The sequence below is a fragment of the Ceratotherium simum genome, chromosome 26 (assembly GCF_057802395.1).
Source record: "Ceratotherium simum simum isolate JZ-2026a chromosome 26, ASM5780239v1, whole genome shotgun sequence".
Classification (NCBI taxonomy): Eukaryota; Metazoa; Chordata; class Mammalia; order Perissodactyla; family Rhinocerotidae; genus Ceratotherium; species Ceratotherium simum.
In genome coordinates, this window is record NC_141925.1 from 33592445 (window position 1) to 33615223 (window position 22779).

Genomic DNA, 22779 nt, shown 5'->3' on the forward strand with positions numbered 1-22779 from the left:
GACCAGGTGAGGCTAGACCTCAGCTTCACTCCTTCCCCTACCTCCTCTGCCTGCCTCACTCCTTACTGTTTCTCCCAAGAACACTCTCTCATCAAGGACCCCCGGCCCAGGCTCGGCTTTTGAGGAAGCTGGTCTAAGAAATTCAGAGAGGCGAAGTAACCGGCTCCCTGTTGCACAGCTGGAGGGTGAGAACCTTGCTCTCTCTTCAATGTCGAATTCCAAAGCGGCACTCAGACGCCCTCTGCTCCAGCTTCTCATAGGGCAAAACTCATCCCAAGGGGTCAGGGACATGAGTATGAGAACTGACCTTACGCAGGGGCTCCCCAACGCTGTACAATCACCCCAATTCCACCAGCACTGCTGAACGTCGCAGGAGCCTGGACTCAGGGGTATGGCAGCCTCAGGATGACGGACCAAGCACAGGGCAGTAACCCAGCTGAGTTTTCCCACAGATCCGTTCCTTCCAACACAATCTTAGGAAGAAGCTTGTAAAGAAAACAGAAGCAGGCGGAGCCACTCCAGATGACATGGGACTGGCAGCCCTGATGGCCCATCCACTAGACTTCTAGAAAGTTCTGAAGCCCCATGACAGAAGTCAGAAAATGCAATAGTACCTCAAGCAGTCTGAAAAAAAACCACAGCTCTTGACTGTCCATTTTCAAATGTGCTTTTGCTGAGTTTGAAAGGAATCCATGCTTGGTGTAAAAAAATTCAAACACTGCAAAAAAATATGACCTCCCTAATTCTTCGGCCAACAGCAAACCTCACCAGGGTTTATAAGGCCCCACGCCATCCAGCTCCTGCCCATCCCTGGCGGCAGTTCCTACTATTCTCCAGCCACTCACCATGCTGGACAGAGGCCTTTCATCTTCCCCACAACTGCCATATTTGTCCCCCTACTGCCTCAGGGCCTTTACGCTTCCCAGTCCTCTTCCAGAAAGCCCTCCCTCACTGCTGTTCTGTTCTCTCCACCCCTCCCCGTGCAGCCCCCCCTTCTGGCTTCTTAGGACTCAGCTCAAATGTGTCCTCCTCAGGGAGGCCTCTCTGATCCCACATCTAGTGATGCCTTCCACTGCCCCCCAGTGATTGTCATAACTTGTCTTCACATCTAGCTAGCGTGACTGAGGAACTGAATTTTTCACTTTATTTCATTTTAACTAATTTAACTTTAAAAAGTGATACTCGATTCAGCTATTGGAAAACTTTTAAGTATGTTTGGAACAATTTAGGTATATGAATCTACTTTATCAACCGTAAATTTTATGAAATCTAAACACAGATCACGCATTTCTGATGAAACTTTAGTGTCTGAATTGAGATGTGCTGTACGTAAGATACACATTGGGCTGCCAGGACATTGTATGAAAAAAAGAATGTAAAATATCTCATTAATAATTTTAATATTAATTATATGATAGAGTGATAATATCAGAATACATTGGGTTAAATTAAATATATAATTAAAATTGATTTTACCTGTTCTTTTCACACTTTTCAGGTGGTGACTAGATAATTCTAAATTACACATGGGGCTCACATTCTTTTTTTATTGGACGACACTGATCTACTCCGTGCTGGGGATGAGCCAGGCTATCACTCTGTATCAAAGTTTGTAAAAAGGTCAATATTGACACAAGGAATTCTCGACAACTGTGGTCCAGCCAAGACATCACATCCTTTATTTATTAATTTGTTCTTTCATTCACTTACTCAATCATTCATTCAGTCAACAAACATCTCCAAACACTTGTTCTCTACTGGGCACTCTGTCAAGCTCTGGTGCTCCTAGAAAAAGAAATCACAGTTCTTGCTCCCAATCTTCCCCGAGTTTAGGAGGATCTCCTATCTCTTTTGTTCACTGGCATTAACATTTTACCCTACGTGCTTCAGCACTTGCAATCTTTATCTACACATTTGAGAGTAAGTTGCATGTATCATGGAGTTTTACCCTGAAATACTTCAGGGTGTATTTCCTTAGATTGGGGAAGTTCTCTTACATCACCCTAGTACACTTATCAACTTCAGTAAATTTACCCTTGGCAATATATTTTATCTAACCTACTGTTCGTCTTCCAATTCTGTCGGTTTCATCAGCTGACTCAATAATATGCCTCAAAGCCGTTTCCCTCCAGTACAGGACCCCGCCACGGTCAGGCCCTGGAATTACTGTCATGTGTCTCCAGGTCCCAAGTCCCACTGAAGCAGAGTTTTCTCTCCCATTCTACAGGTGAGTAAACTGTGGTCTACAGAAGCATAAAGATCCACCTGAGGCCGTTCGCTGGGTCAGTGGCACAGCTACTGTAACTTGTCCTGGTCAGCCAGGGACTCTAAATTCTTACAAACACCCAGGACTGAGCTGCAGCCTCTTGAGGATGATATCACTTTAAGAATTTCAAATTTATGCACAGCCATGAGAGAAGCTTTCTTTCGACGTCTCCACAGAGGGAAGCCAACCTGGCTACACAACTACTTTGGAAAAAATTTGACCTCATCTTGCAAAATTGAAGACGCCCTACCCTGGAACCATCCATTCCAGCCCTAGGTTTTACGTTCCTCAGATAAACTCTTGCACACATGTCAGAACGTTCTTCGTTTGCACCATTGTTTGCAACGTCAAAAAACTGAAACAACTTGAACTTCCATCGACCAGATAACAGATACAGAAAGTAGAATGTAGTCTAGTGGAATGCTATTCAGCAGTGAAAATGAATGGATGTAGCTTTGCACGTGAAAATGAATTAATCTCATAAACATAGTGGAAAAAAGTGCAAAATCCAGAATAATACATACAGATAAGGTTCACAAACATGCATTATGTTGTTTGGTGACATATATATTACTCTCTCTCTATATATATATATATACATACACACACTAAATATATATTTTCATACTATATATACTAAATGTTTACATTTATCATGCTCTTGTCTTTATAGATATAATTTTATAATAATAGTATCTTATGCTATGTATAGTTATACTAGTTTATATAGTTTACATATTTATAATACTATTTTATACTACATATAGTATATATAATGTATATATAAATATATTATAATACATAAATATATATGTTTACTATATATAGTATTTTGTCTGTATATATATCTACTCTATATTTTACCCTATATAACTATATATTTACTATATATAGTATTTTATCTATACACAGTATTTTATCTCTATACATTTTAAAAATACATTTTAAATACTATAAATACTATAATAAATATATAAAATAATTTTCTTATTTATATAATACTATATAAATGTAGATAAAATACTACATATAGATAAAATACTATATATAATAAAATTATAAATCTATAAAGAAAGACAAGGGCAGGATAAACATAAAATGTATTGCTGTTTCTAGACAGTTTTAAACGTTTTAAAACTTAGAGTCGCACGTGTGTGGAATCCCCTGCAGCTGGGCTGCCCGTGGAATTCCAGCACTCTGAGGATCACAGTCTGAGAACCATGGGGCTGGTAGCTGTCTAGATTCTGCCCACTGAGGTTCAGTTCCTTCCTACTTGATAGAAAAATCACAAAGAAAACGCAAATCTGTTCTAACAACCCAGCCTCTCTTCAAAACGTATACACACAGCAATTTTGCAAACAGAAACTTGGATGGGACACTGCTGTTTCTCAATTTTCCCTCATAAATCATTTGTTTTGTTTTTGTTTATTTTCTTTTCCCACCATTTAGATTCCTCCTCCCCCAAATCAATGGTGTGTGGACCGGTTGCAGAGGGAGGATGAGATGCCCAGGGGCCTGGGGAATCTTTCAGGAGGGGTGGAATACTCTGTATCCTGAGTGAGGCCATGGTTTCCTGGATATACATATTTATCTGTCAAAACTCATCTGCTGTTCACTCTGAAGTTTGTTTGCAAATGCGAAGGTCAGCGCCCGGCACATGTATGTGCTCGGTCATCCAAGGGTTCTCACATCGTCCAGCACTTCAAACAAAACAGTGGAGCTGCTGTCCACAGAGGACCATCGACAGAGGAGCAACGGGAAGCTCTCCCAGCTTTGCTTTCCTTCTTTGTTTCCTCTGGCACAGATGTTTCCTTTCCTCTTTATATTAGAAGAACAAGGCATCGTCTCCCACACGGACACATCGACTAGAATGAGCGCTGATGGGTGCCATGGTGCATTTCTGTAATCTCTAGAGGGCTCTCGGGTCAGCCCTCCAGGGACATGGCCCAGAACAGGCGTGTCTCCACCCACACCCCACAATCACATAGGTCCAGGTCAGCTCGATAAGTATATCCCAAATCAGGCCATCAGAGCTAATGACAGCACCATTTACTGAGCACTTATCATGTGCCAGGCACCATACTCCACATATGTAAGAGGGTGAATTAGATGTGCAAATGTCTTCATTTTTCTAAATCACAATAGATCTGATAACAAGCCTACACTCATCTGGGTAAGATGAAATTCAATTTCACTCTTTGTTTTGTTTTAGGGGAGGTCCTTCAGGCCACTGAGTTTGGGCCACAATGCTGACAAAGCAGCCCGGGCTGGCCCGAGGCTGGGAGGTGAGGCGGGAAGTCAGGCCTCTGCTCACACTAGCACCGGTCAGGCCCTCCAACCCAGCAGGATTTCCAAGACTCTGCTGAGGCTCCAAGGTACCCATGAGCCATGTCACTATGGATCCTGGGACCCCCTAGGGCCAGCGTGGATCTCCGCCACCCTGTCCATTGCCCCCCAGGCTCAGGGACTGGGTACTTTCCAGCTTTGAGCCTCCTTCTGAAAACAGAGAGTCATCTCCACCCTTCAGAACCTGGTCAGCCCTCTTGAAAATACTTCTCATTCTTTTAAGATAAGGCTTCAGGAAAATAAAGGCACACATTATCCACATTATCTTATTGGAACCTCTCCCAAGCCTATGAGGTAAGTACTATTATTGTTCTCATTTTCAAGATAGGGAAACCGAAGCTTAGAGATGTGACATAAACTGCCCTAGGTTATCTAGTAAGCAAGGGAGGCGGCTTAGAGTCATCCCAGCTCTCTCTCCCCTCAGCCCTAGGCCCCCCCAAGGGGGGACACGGCAGAACATTTTTCATTTTAATAATTACATATTAGTGTTAAGCTGAATTAAAAGACAACTATCCCATCAAACTCATGATTTCATGGGAACTCTAAATTTGGCCTTAAATGAATTTAAGTTTAAAGATGGAGTTTTGACGTGTTGAAATTAGTTTCTAGGCCTAAGATGCAGCGACTCCTGGCCTCGGTGCCAGGTCAGCAAACTGAAACTTAGATGACTGCCACGTCTGTAAAGACTTCGCTTGACTAGAAACGTGGAATATCCAGGCAGCCTGTCCCCAAATGCCAAACCAAGTCTGGGCCCTATACTTATTTGCTTGTTCCTTCTCACCCCAAACAAGTTGACTATGTGGCCCCAGCCAATCAGATACGTTCTATTTTTCTCTTCTTTATTCTTTATCCTGTAAAAGCTTCCTGCCTTCCATTCCATTTTACTGTTCTCTGAATGGAGACTGTCCCTTCATGAAGTTTAAACAAAGTTTGTTCGCATCACCTAAATTGTCTTCTTTAATCATTTTTTCACAGATGGAAATGAAAGTACTACCTCTGGAAGCATGGCAATGGGCCGTACTGCCTCTCAGCCGAGTAAGCTCAGAGATGGAGCCTTGTCCCACACTCTGGCCACTGGGCAGTGATTCTGACCCCAAGGGGCTCCATAATTGGCTGCAGGGTCCAAATCTTGGGAGTGGGTCTAATCGAGGAACTGGGCTTGATTAAAGGCCCTAGCAGCAACTTGCCAACTCATTTTACCCACCAAAGTCTATTTCTGATCCTCTGCAAGAGCAGGAGGGGCAGAGGCAGGCCACCACCACAGGGGACAGCAGGCAGGATGCTTCCTCCTCTCCCACGTGTCTCACACTAGCATGTGACGCCCCCATGCAGATCTCCTCTCCCAGGGCAGGAAGCCTCTCCTGAATGTTGGTGGTGCAACACACACGAGAGACAGCTATCGAACTCTTATGTGGTGGAATGAATTGGGCTACTTATTACAAATGGGGGCAAACCCCAAATAAAGCATATTCACACGTGTGTGAATGGACCTATCCACAAGGATACTCGCTTTGGCAAAGGATGGGCAACAATTCAAATGTCTCCCACTAGGGCTAAATAATTGTGGTGCATCCTGAGACATTTTGACTGAGGGAAGTGGTGCACACCTGCCAGGTAACGAGGAGGTGCTGAAGGAAGGACAATGGAGATACCGCACAGAGACGGCCTGTCGTGGGAGCTTTACGGCTAAATTCTGGAGGCTTCCAGAGAATCAGCAAACCGGTGAGATTGTTTTCTCTGACTCTCCTCATCAGTCTACTCAAGGGCAGACGACTTGGGCAGTTAACCAGTTTATTCAAAATATGTAAAGCAAGATTTCCTTTCCTAGACTGCAGTTTTTTCTCCCCCCTCTCTAGTAAATATTGTTTTTGCCTTGGTTTATTGAACAGTCTTTTGGCTGTCTCCCTCAAATCAGCACATTTAATTTGCATGTGGATAACACCCATATGACCAAGCCATTCTTTGGCGATCCACACCCTGTGAAAAAGAACGAGGCGGGTAAATATGTACTGACGTGGAAAGATCTGATGATAAATAGGGTGCGAAAAGCAAGGTGCATTTCAGTGCGCATAGCACGCTGCCACTTGCATAAGACATATCTACATACACACACACGTGTGTGTGCGTGCTTGAACATGTATGGAATGTCTCTGGAAGCACACATGAGAAACAAGTAACTGTGGTTGATTCCAGGATGGCAAATGGGCTAACAGAAAGTTTGCACTATAACCTTTTCCTTATGAATTTTCTACCCCGTGCATGTGTTACCTATTCAAAATTTTTAAATTATTTTTTTACAAATGGACTTGTGCTCTTTTGGTTTGTTTGTTTGTTTTGCTGAGGAAGTTTCACCCTGGGCTAACCTCTGTGCCAATTTTCCTCTACTTTGTATGTGGGTCACTGCCACAGCATGGCCGCCAAGGAGTGGTGTAGGTCAGCGCCCAGGAACTGATCCTGGGCCGCTGAAGCAGAGCATGCCAAACTTAACCATTAGGCCATGGGGCCAGCCACTGTGCTGTTTTAAAGGTTGTGGTTTTTCAGTCTTAGGATCCTCCAGGTGGAACATCGGGTTTAGAGGAGGAATCAGAGAAGGTGGTGGAAATGGGCTCTCAGGCTGACTTGGTACTTGGAATTTTCTGCCTTAGGTCAACCAAGCCTTCTGATATCACTGATATAATAATTTATCCGTGGGGTTAAACTTGATTCATAAGGTTGTGGCATTTTTTAGTATACTCAGAGTGGAGCTTGGTCTACAGTAAAGAATCTGACCTTGGGGACAGACAGAAGATCCTAATACTGATGGAGGATTTTGATCAGGTTTTGTAGTTCCCAAACTGAAACTCTGTCCCCATTAAACACTAACTCCCCATCCCCCTCCGCCAGCCCCTGGCACCGACCATCTACTTTCTGTCTCCATGAATTTTACTTCAGGGCCCTCATATAAGTGGAACTCTACAGTATTTGTCCTTTCGTGACTGGCTCATTTCAATAGCACAATGTCTTCAAGGTTCATCTGTGTCATAGCAGGTGTCAGATTTCTTCTGTTTTTTTTTTTAAAAGATTTTATTTATTTATTTATTTTCCCCCCAAAACCCCAGTAGATAGCTGTATGTCATAGCTGCACATCCTTCTAGTTGCTGTATGTGGGATGCGGCCCCAGCACGGCTGGAGAAGCGGTGCATCTGTGCACGCCCGGGATTGGAACCCGGGCCACCAGCACCTGAGCTCGTGCACTTAACTGCCAAGCCACGGGGCCGGCCCAGGTTTCTTCTTTTTTAAGGCTGCATCATATTCCACTGTATGGATACACCACATTTTGTTTATCTTCATCCATTGATGGACATGTTGCTTGCTTCCACCTTTTGGCTATTGTAAATAATAGTCAAGCTGCTGTGAATATGGATCAACAAATATCTGATTGAGTCCTTGCTGTCAATTCCTTTGGGTAAATGCCCAGAAATGGAATTGCTGGATCACATGGTAAATCTATGTAAAATTTTTTGAGGAACCGCCATACTGCTTTCCACAGCAGCTGCTCCATTTTACATTCCCACCAACAATGCACATGGGTTCCAATATCTTCACAATGTCACTAATACTTCTTTATTTTTCTTTTTTATTAATAGTCATCCTAGGGCCGGCCCTGTGGCTTGGCGGTTAAGTGCGCGCGCTGTGATGCTGGCGGCCCGGGTTCGGATCCCGGGTGCGCATCGAGGCACCACTTCTCCGTTCATCCTGAGGCCGAGTCCCACATACAGCAACTAGAAGGATGTGCAGCTACGACACACAACTATCCACTGGGGCTTTGGGGGGAAAAAATAAAAAAAATAAATAAATAAATAAATAATAGTCATCCTAGTGGCTTCTCATTGTGGTCTTGATTTACAGTTCCTTAATAATTAGTGATGCTGAGCATCTTTTCATGTGCTTATTGGCCATTTGTATACCTTCTTGGAGAAATGTCTATTCAAGTCCTTTGCCTATTTTTAAACTGGGTTGTTTGGTTATCTATCTGTATCTTTATATTAAAAATGTGTGCCTGTTTCACTTTGACAGTCTATGTCTTTTAATTGATATATTTCGACCGTTCATGTTTAAAGCGATTATTGAGACAGTTGGATGAATATCTACCATGCTTGTAACAGTTTTTTGTTCTTTGTATTTTGTTCTTTCTCTCCTTTTCTGCCTTCTCTGGTTAACTGAGTATTTTTTATGGTTCCATTTTCTCTCTCCTTTCAGTATATTGTACTCTTTTAAAAAATTACTTTAGTGGTTGCCCTAGAATTTGTAGTATACACTTACAAATAACTTTCAAATAACACTATGCTGCTTCAGGGGTAGTGCAGGTACCATACAACAGAGTGTGCCCAATTCCTCTCTGCTGTCCCTTATAACAATGCTGCCGTTCTTTTCACTTACCCACATGCTATAATCAGCCAATATACTGCTGCTATTATCAGAACATCGTTCTGATCTACATGCTTTCCCTTCTCTCTGAAGCACTTCCAATATTTCTTGCAAGGCTGATCTAATGGTGACAAATTCTCTCACTTTTTGTTTTCCTGAGAAAATCTGTATTCTTTCTTCACTTCTGAAGGATAATTTTGCCACACACAAAATTCTAGGTGGGTGGGTTTTTTCTTTCCACATTTTAAATATTTCACTCCACTCTCCTCTTGCTGGCATGGTTCCTGACAATTCTGATATAAGTCTTATCCTTGTTTCTCTACAGGCTTTTTCCCTCTGGGTTCTTTCAAGATTTTCTCTTTGTCTTTGGTTTTCTGCAGTTTGAATATGAATTTCTGGTACTCCTCCTGCTTGGTGTTCTCTGAGCCTCTTGGCTTTGTGTCTTGGTTTCTGTTATTAACTTTGGAAAATTCTCAGCTATAATTACTTCAAATATTTCTTCTGCTCCTTTCTCTTTCTTCTCCTGGTATTCTTATTATGTGTGTGTTACAATTTTTGTTATTTTCCTTCAGTTCTTGGACCCTTGATTTTTTTCCTCATTCTTTCTTTTCTTTGTATTTCAGTTTGGGAAGTTTCTAGTGACATGTCATCAAGCTCACTGATTCTTTCTTCTGTTGTGTCCCATCTACTGATGAGCCCATTAAAGGCATTCATTTGTTATGGTATTTTTGATCGCTAGCATTTTCATTTGATTCTTTCTCACAGTGTTCATCTCTCTGCTTACATTGCCCACTTGGTTTTGCATGTTGTCCACTGTTTTCATTAAAGACTTAGCATATTACTCATAGTTATTTTAAATTTCTGGTCTGATAATGAGAAACCCTCTGTCATATCTGAGTCTGGTTCTTGCTCTTGCTGTCTCTTCAGATTGTGTTTTTTCTTGCCTTTTAGCATGTCTTGTAATTTTTTGCTAAGAACTAGACACAATGTTTCATATAATAGAAACTCTGGTAGACCAGCCTTAGTATAAGGTTTTATGTTTATCTAGCTAGGAGTTAGGCTGTTTGCTATTTGCAGAATGCACTACAGAAATGTTAAAGGAAATTTGTCAGGGTAAAGGGAAAAGGTAACAGATGGAAATTTGGATACCCACAAAGGAATGAAAGCACCAGAAGTGGCAAATGGGTTGGTAAATATAAAAGACATTTTTGTGTCATTTAATGTCTTTAAAATATATCATTTAAACCAAATATAACAATATATTGTGGGGTTTATAGAACAGAATTACAATGTATGGCAACAATAGTATAAAAGACAGGAGGGAGTAGAAGGAAATAGGTAAAGGGGAGTAATACTATTTAAAGGGAGACTATGATAAGTCAAAGATAAAACACTGTAAACCCTAGAGTAATGAGTATAAAAAATAAAAGTGGTATAACTAATAAGCTAATAGTTCAGATAAAATATAATAAAAATAGTCAATTAATAAAAGAAAGGCCAGGAAAAGAAGAAGGAACAAAGGACACATAGAACAAAAACAAAATAAATACTAAAATGGTAGATTTAATCCCAACCAGAATTATAATTATACTGAATATAAATAATGTAAACATTCCCTTTAAAAGACAGACATTATCAGATTGGATTAAAACAGTAAGATCCTATTATATGCTATCTATAAAATCCACATTAAATATCAAGCTATTTATAGGTTAAAAATAAAAGAATAAAAAATTTATACCATATATATTAGTTTCCCAGTGTTGCTGTAATTTGTACCACAAACTGGGTAGTTTATAATAACAGAAATGTATTCTCTCGCAGTTCTGGAAGCTAGACATCTGGAATCAAGGTGTCAGCAGGCTTGTTTCTTCTTGATATTCTGAGGGAGACTCCATTTCATGCCTCTCTCCTAGCTTCTGGTGGTTGCCAGCAATCCCCGATATTTCTTGGCTTGTAGATCCATCGCCCCCATCTCTGTGTCCATCTTCACAGGGCATTCTCCTCTTTGTGTTTTTGTGTGTCCAAATTTCCCTGCTCTCACAGGACATTAGTCATTGGATTAGAGCCCACTCTAATCTGATATCATCTCACTTCAACTTGATCACATCTGCAAAGACCCTGTTTCCAAATAAGGACACATTCACAAGTGCCAGGACTTAGGACTTGGACTTGTCTTTCTAGTGGACACAATTCAACCACAACACCAGGCAAATACTAATTAAAAGAAAGCTGGAGGTTAGCTGTACTAGCAGTAGACACTACAACAGGGGACATCACCAGGAATAAAAAGGAATATTTAAAATGCTAAGGCAGCCGATTCATCAAAAAGACAAAGCAACCCTAAATGTGTATGCACCTGTTATAGAACTTCAAAGAACATGAAAAAAGTGATAAAACTGAAAGTAGAAATACACAAATCCATCATTAGAACCGGCGATTCCAACATTGCTCTCTCAGCAAACTGACAGAACAAGTGGACAGAAAATCAGTAAGGTTTTAGAAGACTTGAACAAAGCTCTCAACCCACTTGACCCAAGTGACATTTATTGAACACTTCACCCAACAGCAGCAGCACATTTGTCAAGTGTACAAGGAACGTGCACCCAGGTAGATCACACTCTTAGCCATGAAACAAATCTCAATACATTTTAAAAAGGATTGAAATCATACAAAGGTATGTTTCAGTCACAACAGACTTCAACTAGAAAGCAATTTTGGAAACATGTCTGGAAAATCCTCAAACATTTGGAAATTAATAACACATTTCTAAATAATCCATGGGTCTGAGAAAAAATCATAATGGAAGTTAGAAAACACTTACAACAGAAAATACAACGTATTATAATTAGTGGGATGTAACTAAAGTAGCATGTAGAGGGAAATTTACAGCCTTAATCTCAGGTGGTGTCATTCTGCTCCCTCCATCACACGGTTCCCTATCAACCTCTCATCCACCGGTTGCAGGACCATTGCTTAGATCTTTATTTCACAAGGGTTGCAGAATGCTGCCTCTCCAATTTTATTGATCCTTCTGCATGTATTAGCTAGAATTCTTCAATAAAGAAGGACAATCCCTATTCAACTATTTGGTTACCTTAAAATATAAGGTAAAATAAGAGAGGCAAGATTACTTATTTTTTGCTAGAGTCTTTTGTCTTTACAACAATGAGATAATGTCCCAGCAAGAGTCACCTGTGATGAATGTTTTTTTTTTAACAGCATTATGAACTAATGGATTTAAACATACTTTATTTATGTCAATCATATGCAGTTTTTTATTCTTTTTGAGGCTCAAATTGTTCCAGTGGGGGGCCTCTTAAAGCTGGCTCCTGAGTCCTTCCCCCTCAACAATTTATTATAAAAATTTTCAAACATACACAAAAGTTGAGAGAATTTTACAGTGAAGAGTAAATCTACCACCTAGAATCTATAATTAACATTTTTTTTGACCAACACTACCAATACTACTTACCTTCATCAAACACTTTTTTCAGTTCAGCGTGTATCCTTCTAGGCCTTTTTCTATGTATTTTACCTACGGTATTAGTTAGCTCAGGCTGCCGTAAAAAAAATACCACAGACCGGGCAGCTTAAACAACAGAAATTTATCTCTCACAGTTCTGGAGGCTGGGAGTTTGAGATCAAGGTGTTGGCAGGTTTGGTTTCTCCTGAGGCCTCTCTCAAGACACGGGCTGGCGCTGCCTCCATCTGAAGGCTTGACTGGGGCTGGAGTATCCATTTCCATTTCATATGTCTGGCAGCTCGGTGCTGATGCTGTCTGGGGAGCTCAGTTCCTCCACACTGGGGCGCCTCCACACACTGCATGAGTGTCCTCAGGACAAGGTGGCCAGCTTCTTTCAGACCCAGTGATTCGAGAGAGAGTGAACCGGGAGCAAGCATATCATTTTTATTTTTTATTTTATTTTATTTTTTTGTGAGGAAGATCAGCCCTGAGCTAACATCTGATGCCAATCCTCCTCTTTTTTCTGAGGAAGACTGGCCCTGAGCTAACATCTGTGCCCATGTTCCTCTACTTTATATGGGACGCCGCCACAGCATGGCTCAACAAGCAGTGCGTCGGTGCACGCCTGGGATCCGAGCCGGCAAACCCCGGGCCGCCGCAGCGGAGCACGCGCACCGAACTGCTTGCGCCACCGGGCCGGCCCCAAGCATATCATTTTTAGGACCTGGACTTGGAAGGTACACAGCATCACTTCTGCCACAAGCTATTCATGAGAAGCCAGTGACTAAGTCCACCCACACTTCAGAGGAGCAGGGTTTGGCTTCCCCTTTTGAAAGAAAGCGTGTCAAAGAATTTATGAACCTATCACAGATGCACTTTTACACTCACATCTGTGATGCTTTGATTCCTGAATGTTGCTCCTGTTACACTGCAATTCTAAGACGGCAACAATCATACATGCTGTACTCACCACTGTATCCCCAATGCAGAGCACCTCCCACTTAGGCACTTATAATTTGAGTATCAATTACAGTGCTTCTCAGGCATTTGAGGATAGCGGAACTGCTGATCTTGGTCCTCTCCCTAGAACACTATGAGATATATTTTGAAAATGTAAGTTTCTTTTTTTTGCATCATGAGCACAACACAATTTCACCTGCATTAAAGGATACAATTTTCCCCTCACTGGGAAATAGTAATGAGTGGCTACTCTATGCAACACATGCATGCCACAAAAGTCTTTCCTAAGAAACATGCAGCTGGCCAATGAAGGTCAACTATTTTCCAGCTTTTTTTTTTTTTTTTGTGAGGAAGATTGGCCCTGCTCTAACATCTGTGCCCATCTTCCTCTATTTTGTATATGGGACGCTGCCACAGCATGGGGCTTCATGAGAAGGGTGCAGGTCTGCACTCAGGATCTTAACCTGCAAACCCCAGGCTGCCGCAGGGAAGCGCCCGAACTTAACTACTATGCCACCAGGCCAGCCTCTGTTTTCCAGCTTTTCTGTGAATATTTGCTTCTTGTTCATTGATTTGTCACCTTTAGCACCTTCTAGAAGAGAAGGGGTAGCATAGCCCAATGATCTATGAAAACTGCAGATGCAACTAGAAATCAAGAGCATAACTTTGACTTCTAGGAGAAATCAGTTTGCCTTGGTGAAGGCGGTCCACAGGCCACGCACACAAAATGAGTTACCCCTCATTTTACAGATGGGATAACTGAGGCAGAGATGCCAGGAGACTTGCCCAAAGTTACACGGCTGAAAAGTAAGATGAGGAGGATTCACACCTAGTATTAGGCAACCTAAGAACCCTAGTTCTTTTTTTTTCTCTCTTTCAATTGTGGTAAAATATACATGACATTAAACTTACCATGTTAGCCATTTTTCAGTGTGCAGTGCAGCAGCATTAAGCACATCCACACTGTTGTGCACCATCTCCACCATCCATCTCCAGAATTCGTTCATCTTCCCAAACTGAAACTCTGCACTCATTAAACACTAATTCCCCATTCCCCTCCCCCAGAACCACAACCACCGGCTGCCACCAAAATAAGAGCTACAAATACAGAACACCCTTTCCAGAGCCAAACCCACCCTCCAGGGCCGGCCCCGCCCCCGCGGCTGGCTCCGCCCCGCCCCCACGTGACCCGCGCTCGCTGCAGCGGAGGCCTCCGTGGGCCGAACCACGGCGACCATGAGAACGGGGAGAGGTGGAATTACAGCCGCCGCGGTGGGCTTGGGCGTAAGTGATTAAAGCAGCTCTCATTCATTTTCGTATCGTGCCAGGCAATCGTCTTCCTAGTCGTGTTGTCCATCTCCGGCTCAACGGCCGAGAATTCCTTTTATATTTTGGAAGCGTCCATCCATGTGCCCACTCAGTGGACGAGTCTAAACACCGACACGTGAAGGGGGGACCTAGTAATGTAAGCTAAACTGATGAGAGGCTAAAGATATCACAATAAAAATAGTTGGTTGAACTTACAGTTTCTTGTAGTATTACTTTTTGAGTTACATATTTTCATGCAGTTCCCTATACCAAGATACCTTCTGCTCCCTCCCTGCGGCGTCACCAATAGTTAAGTCCTTCGCCGCAGCGCCCGACGGGAGAAGGAGGTGCCTGGCTGCCATGTTGGACGGAACCACTCGCTCCCACAAATGGGGGAGCTCGAGCTCCCCATGAGTTTGTAGTTACACCAGAGGCGCTTTGGTGATTGGAGTTTCGCACGTGCTTCTCACACGAGCGTTATCGTAATCACCAGTGGACACAATGCTGCCCTTTTGTTCCTCTGGCCACGCTGTCAGGAGTCAGGGCGTGGGCGGCCCACCCCCGCTCCGAGTCTGATGGAGCGCCCCGAGCACGCACATGGCCCGCGGTCGGCGCGCAGTGCGACCTGGGAGAGTCGGCAGCGCGGCGCGGCGCGGCGGGGCGAGGTGCGGTGCGGTGGTAGCGGCGGGCCATGCAGGACGCGGAGAACGTGGCGGCGACCGAGGCGGGCGAGCAGCGGGCCGAGCCCGGGCAGCAGCAGCAGCAGCAGCCGGCCTCCGAGCCGCCGCCGGGGGAGGACTCGCCGCGGCCCGCGGGGGCCGGCGCGCAGGAGGCGGCGGGCGGCGAGGACGCAGCGGCGGAGGTTGAGACTGGGCTGGGGCCTGACGTGCGAGCCGAGCCCGCAGCCGACGGGGAGGAAGCGGCCGGCGCGGCTCCCGGGTCGTCTGCGGCGCCGCTCGAGGAGCCCCCCGCCCCCGTCCCGGCCGCGGGCGAGGCGCCGGGGGAGCAGGCCCAGGACGCGGCGGCCGAGGCCGGGTCCGAGGGGGCGGGCGGGGAGCAGGGCGGGGCGGCGGAGGACGCCGGCGCGGACGAGCCTTCCTTCAGCGACCCCGAGGACTTTGTGGACGACGTGAGCGAGGAAGGTGAGGCGGTGTGGCTGTCTGCGCGGAGCTTCCCGAGGCCCCGAACGCGGAAGGGGTCACCGCGCATCTTGGAGCCCACCAGGGGCTTTGCCCCGTGGAACTCAGCATGGAGGTCCCCATTCTCCACTCGTCGTCCCTCACGTAGGAAAGGTGTCCTGTGACAGCCTGGGTGCTTTCATTTCTCTCCAAAAAGAAAAGAGGGAACAGGATGGAGACTACTTGGGGAGCCAGTCATTTGCACTCTAACCGGGAATTCGGGGAGTGGCGACGGCAGACGGCGTGCACGCAGGAGCTGTGGCCGTGTGGGCAGTGGTGTGGCTATTAGGGTCGAGCAAACAGGACACTCCAGTGCTGCACAGTCTCGGGTGACAGTTTTCCCTCAACAGGCCTGGATGCCTCGAATGACAGCCACACCTGTCAAAGGTCTGAAAGTGACTTAGTGCCGGCTTCTTAGGGGCAGATAGGACGCTGTCCTCAGAATAGGTTATGGCAGAGCTGGTTTCTTTGCCGCTGCCCCACGGAAGCGTTTTCTTCCAGAGAGTTCTTAGTAGGACAGTGCCAGGCCGACTCTGCCAGCCACCTGTTTGGTTCTCCCTTTTCCTAAGTGTAGGCAGACGCCATTCTTGTGTTGGCAGATCTCAGGGTTTAGTGTTGTTGACTGTAGCTTGCTTTGCCTTCCTTTCTACATTGATTCAATTTATAGGCAATACCTCTGCTTCCTGCCTGGGAAAGCCTGTCTTCTAAAGTGACTTTTGGTGATAGCTAATCTCATTTGTTTTTACTCGTGTATGTTTTGTTTTTAGCTATTTGAATTTTGCAAGCTGGGAGCACATCAGTGGGTTCCTTTGTGTATTGACTGTTGTAGTAAAATAGGAAAAATAAATAAAACATCAATGAAGTAGCCAGTAATACACCAAAAAAATAAGATGTTACAACATCGAGATGTAAATGTGTTTTTGAGATATTGTGTCTGATCACACTGAAGTTGAGTCAGAATTATAAAGAATCTCAAGTAAAATGAGAAAGAAAACTTAGGGAACCAACACAGAGTTGTCAACTTTTAATTTAAACATAATTTTAAAGAGCTACCTGTTACTCTCGCTGTTAGCGTACATTATTTCGTAAGACAAAAGATATTTTAGCATGAAAAGCAGGAAAGGCTCCACAAGCTAGTGAAGACTTGAGAGCCACGGACTGGAAGCCCCTCAGCCAAGAGGAAATGTGTTCCTTATGGCGAGGTAGGTTGCTGAGAACTCACGGGGAGGCGGTGTCGCTGGGACACCCCCTCCCCATCCTGCTGCCCAGACCAGCATTCGTTTTTACCGCACCAATTTATATTGTATTGTAAAATCGAAGTTTTGATGTTAAAGCCTATTTTGAGCTCTTCAGTATTTACTCTGTGATTGATTTTTTTAAAGCATTATTTGAGCACATCTAATTCATACAAGATTTCTAGCATGTGAATTATTTCCAGAATTGGAGTGTGTGGCAGTCAGAGGATGCTGCAATGAGCATAGGCCAGCCAGGCTAGGTGACTGCTGGGAGGGCCTTTGGGAGCTTTGTGATCCTCATGTTTTTGCCAGAGTGAGCTGTGAAGCTTCTGGTCCTAAGGAACTAAAACTGAGCAGGCCAGCTGTCAGTTTTTTTGAGGCTACTTGGTTATGGTCAGTAGCTCAAGTACAAATTGTGGGGTGAGAATTGCCCAGTAGGGGGTCAGAGAGCACTGCAGAAGGCAGTAAGGGTTCTTTTGAAAATGGACTGAGTCTCCTGAAAAGCCCTCTCGTGGGTGCAATATAAGCACCACAAAGTCATCTTGCCTCATTCTTTGAGACAGATCAGCACTGATACCAGCTCAACACGAGGTTGACATAAGGGAAGCCGTATTGTAACTTTGAATGATCTCTGACTAACTCTGGATTTTATGGCCCCTCCCAGCTGCTATAAGTTGGTAACTTTGTTCTTTTGAGTTCCTTAGAAATGTGGTGATCCCTGGGCAGAGACTCTGCTGATAGCCATCATCAATGACAGCTGAAAGATTAGGGTACAGGGTGTTGCTCCAGTCTCTGATGCATATCCAGTAAAACAAAAGACTGCCAGGGACTAAGACCAGATGGATGCCCCCACCCTGAGACCAGATGCCCCGCCTAGAGATCAGAGGGATGCCCCTACCATGAGACCAGATGCCTCCCACACCTGGAGACCAGCCGTCTATATAACTGGCCTGTAGTCTTTGTTCTGTAAGATGGTGCTTTGAGACATTAGTCAGCCATCTTTTCCCTTGCTAGCAGGCTCTTATAAACTACCCTTTCTCTGCCACCATCTTGCCTCTTGACGATTGGCTTTTGTCTCTCAGTGAGCAGATCGTGCCCTGTGTACAGTAACAAGCACTGTCGCGCAGTTGCATCTCAATTAGTCATCCTTTCAGTTTTTCAACTGCCTTTGGTGCTCTGTCAAACTGATATATGATAAAAGTTTTAACTAAATGTCTTCTGTTTTGGCTCATTAAACATTATTTATATTTGCTATTTAGTTTTGAGAATTGCTTCTTTCTTTCTCTCCTGGAGCCAGATTGGGAATCCATGAGTTAAGGGTGACCAGGTGCGAATGCTGGTAATGGTGAAGGAAATGTGTTTCTTCATTGTGTAGTTACTACGTTTATTCACCTTACTGTGTTTGGGGAGATTCTTAGAAACTAGAGAAGGTTGTGGGAAGAGTCCACAGTTTGTATAAAGGCTGAATTTGTTATTGGAAACCTTGTAAATTCAGATCAGGCTTAACAGGCCATTTAATTGTATGGTAAGTGAGCTTTAAAAATAACCCAAGGATTTCACTCCAGTCTCTCTAGGGAGGATGTCTCGCATTGCTATGACTCTAATCTGCCTCTTTCCTTCTTTTTTCTCTTCTTGGTCTCAGTTTTATCTTCTTTGAAATTTAAGTGGCAATTCTTTTTTTAAGGTAATATTTTCAATATCATTCATAAAAGCGTTGAGTTTAATTAGATATAGTTGATAACAAAGCTTACCTCTTGAAATTAAAGGACTTGTTTCCCTTTTTGTGGACTTTTTTAACTTTTTATGATGGAAGATTTCAAACAAAAGTGGAAAAAATTCATCTTAACTTTTGAAAATGAAATGCAACAGAGAATATTTCCTGACGTGTCTTATTTAGCACGTTGAAATTCTTTAAGAGCGTGATACAAAAATTAGAGTGATAATTAGGTTCCGGAACACATAGATACGTGAGTAACAAGCCATTATCTTCAGCTGTTGTTTAAAAATTACCTTGTACTCTCATTCTGGCTGTATTTACTGATGCAGTTTCATCTCATGAGTGTGCTTGGATGGCAGCTTTGAAAGGTGTCTTTCTGTTCCAGCTCTTAACCCACTGCCTGGTAATTTTACAGCTTTCTAGATTAGCTAATTGAGTTTAGGATTTGTACAGAATTTATATTAAAATGGTAGGGTTTGCTTTATGTGATCTGATACTCCACTTGACCTCCGAATGTGCATCTCTAGAGCCGGTCAGGCATTTCTGTGGGTGCTGGAGGGTTATGGTCAGAAGGACTGAAGGCCTGAGACAGGCTCAGGTAAGACTGCAGAGGGCAGGGCTCAGATGGCATTGGACCGCCCGGAAAGACCAGTGGGCTTCCAGTCTGCTTCCCAGACCTGTTCGTGTTGGTTCCTCCCAAGTTTCTATTTTCTAGTCCTTTTTATACCTGTCTTTCCTTCTTTTCTTATGGAAACTGGCCATTTTGTGTAAATGAAGCAATCCTAAGAAGTTTGAGTACTTAAGATTTGGGTTCTATGATCCTAATTTTACAAGCAGGTGATGTGAACGTAATACATTTTGGGTTTTTTGAGTGTAGTTATGAAAATATTAGTTAACATATTGTTTGCTATGTTCCAAGCACTGTCCTAAGCATTTCTGGATTGAATGTCTATAAATGGCTGGTGTCAGCAACAGCCCTGTGAGGTATTTCATGGACTTGGAGACAGTGTCAATCGTGAAGCTGTAATGTGTCATTATTTGTGCGCTCTCATGAGCTTCAGTGTTCTCTAGTCTCCTGGTTTAGATGCTGGTCTCAGCCCCGTGTTGTTTTCTAACAAGGCTTGTTTTAGGAATATTGGGTAACGGTTGTTTTGTTTTAAACTAAAGACAGTGCCTGGTGGTGGGTTGCATTGGAGGTGGGTTGGGGAGGGCTCACCACAGGCATCCCCCAGCTCACTTTGGGTTTTTCTGATTCCCAGTGAAAGGCTTTCCTCTTTGTTTGCATTCTGCAATAGTAAAGTCTTTTTTAAAAAATTCATTTAAAATATTCCATTATTGCCAGAAATCGATTGACGTATCTTGACTATCAAAACAGAGTGTGAACAGGGCCGGCCCTGTGGCTTAGCGGTTAAGTGCTCGAGCTCCGCTGCTGGTGGCCTGGGTTCGGATCCTGGGCGCGCACCGACGCACCGCTTCTCCGGCCATGCTGAGGCCGCGTCCCACATACAGCAACTAGAAGGATGTGGAGCTGTGACATACAACTACCTACTGGGGCTTTGGGGGAAAAAAGTAAATAAATAAAATTATTAAAAAAAAAAAAAAAGTGTGAAGAATTGACGTATCTTGACTATCGAAACGGAGTGTGAAGAATTAAAATCTTCCTAATTCTTTCAAATGTAAATTTTGAGGCAAGCCAGGGCCATGATTTCTTTTGTTCACAGTGGAAGCATTTAGGTCAGTTATTCATTTTTTGCTTCTTGGAAATGTGTTCAATATCCTAAGCTAATAGATTGTTTTGGTTGGTCAAAAAAAGTCATTTGACAGATCTTTTACTTATACAGAATTACTGGGAGATATACTCAAAGATCGGCCCCAGGAAGCAGATGGCATTGATTCGGTGATCGTGGTGGACAATGTTCCTCAGGTGGGACCTGACCGTCTGGAAAAACTCAAAAATGTCATCCATAAGATCTTTTCCAAGTTTGGGAAAATCACAAATGATTTCTATCCGGAGGAGGATGGAAAGACGAAAGGGTGAGTGATGTTCCCCCTCACTGAAGAGTATTTTCTTGGTATCTGATGCCTCACCATGGCCGTTTGACCTCATTCGTTTCTTCACGCTGCCCTCAGCTGGCAGCTGTGCGGACAGAGTGGTGAACTGGTCCTGGGGTCATCAGGCAGGGAGAAGGAAATGAAGGGGGATGGCTCTGAGTTAGGGTATTGTAGGTTGGCTGCTAAATTCTTAAGAAATCACAATATTTAAATCTTCTGCTGTCAGAACACTAATCGACACAAGATACATCCTGGGTAAAGGGCCCGACAGATCTGGAAGCTGGCAGAATTTCAGGAACGTTTTACATATGGTATTTTATTAATTTAAGATGTGCTTTTTTTTTTCTCATTTTAACATCTCTGAAATGGGGATACTTCTTACAGTCTAGGTGAAAGCGTTGTGTCGTTGCTTAATTAGCAGCTTGTTTCCCTAGTGTTACCTAAAACAGTGCATCTTTTAAAAATGGTAGTGTGAGGTGTGTGTCCTGGAGTTTGCTTTTTAAATTCAATATTAGGTTTTCTGTGTTGGTGAATGTAATTCTAGTTCCTTCATTTTAAATGCTGTGTATCCTCTTGTATCATACAACAGTTTGTCTGTTTTCCTAACAGTTGACATTTAGTGTTTTGCAATGATAAACAGTCTTGTACCTATCCCCTTTTGAACAGGTGTAAGTTTCTTTGTTACATACCTAGTAGATGAATTGTGAGGTTGTGTAAAATGCCCCTAGACAATGTCTGCAGTGCTGCTAGACAGTGTCAAATTATAACAACCACTCGGTTGTTACCAGTTTACTCTCGACCGGCAGTAACAAAAGTTCTGTTTGTGGCTCCACAAGCTTGTCAGACTTTCTCCATTAAAATTTCATGTAAATATCAACCTTTGAGAGTACAGGCAAAATTGTCTTTTATAGGATAGGAGTGAGAAAATGGTGAAGTTTAATTTTTTTTTAATACAGATTTTGGAAACTACCTAGAATAGTTTTAGGTTCTAAAAAAATTATCCAATACAAGTAACACGTCTAATATTTTCTGTTTCGGGAACTAGGTGGAAGGGTAACCTCTGCTTTGACCAGCAGTGTGTTATACTTTTAGTTATGAGAGCTTTTGTAATTTTACCTGTAATACACAATGTTAGACTATCCATGTTTTTTAGATTTGCCAACAGCTTTATCAAAATAATTGACGTACAGGAAACTTGCATAGTTTTAAAGTGTTCAATTTCATAAGTTTTGATGTACATACGTCTGTGCAGCCATTACTACAGTCAAGATAATGAACATTTTTATTAATTAGCTTTTCTGTAATTTATGGTTGTGAAGTCAGAGACTTTGGATCTTCTGGTAGGATTTCGTTTGTGTTTAGGGAACTACTCTGCTAGTGATGTCACTGCCTCGGGGGCGTGGAGTAAGACGCTCACAGATGCTTACAGTGCTTAACGACGCCTGTGCAGGGGTCTGTGTGTATGGTGCATGACCTGTCTGATCTGAAAGTCCACACTTGTGCATGTTGCCCTACTTCTCCCTTCAGGTACATATTCCTGGAGTATGCGTCTCCTGCCCATGCCGTGGATGCCGTGAAAAATGCCGATGGCTACAAGCTCGACAAGCAGCACACGTTCAGAGTCAACCTCTTCACTGACTTTGACAAGTGAGTTCTGACTCCGGTCCTGAGAACCTGGACAGTCACCTGTGCCTGAACGGCTCGGCATTTCTCGGGGGATTGCTGGTTCCATTCTCCAGTCACACCACTGCAGGACCATTTCACATGCGTGGCCCCCTCACTCCTGCCAGTAGCTCCCTCACCACCAGCAGCCCCTCACCTCATGGCTCTTAGTCATCCTTTCC

General features: G+C 43.5%; 1 protein-coding gene across 1 annotated transcript in view; it reads left to right on the forward strand.

Annotated features, from left to right (window-relative positions):
• The first annotated feature begins 15429 nt into the window (after positions 1 to 15429).
• EIF3B (eukaryotic translation initiation factor 3 subunit B) overlaps positions 15430 to 22779 on the forward strand; it is a 32623-nt gene continuing 25273 nt past the window's right edge. Inside the window, exons 1-3 of the mRNA XM_087417476.1 lie at positions 15430 to 15895; positions 20725 to 20917; positions 22463 to 22582. Coding sequence (XP_087273602.1) covers positions 15445 to 15895; positions 20725 to 20917; positions 22463 to 22582 — 764 coding nt within the window. The 5' untranslated portion in view covers positions 15430 to 15444. The remainder of the gene's footprint in view (positions 15896 to 20724; positions 20918 to 22462; positions 22583 to 22779) is intronic.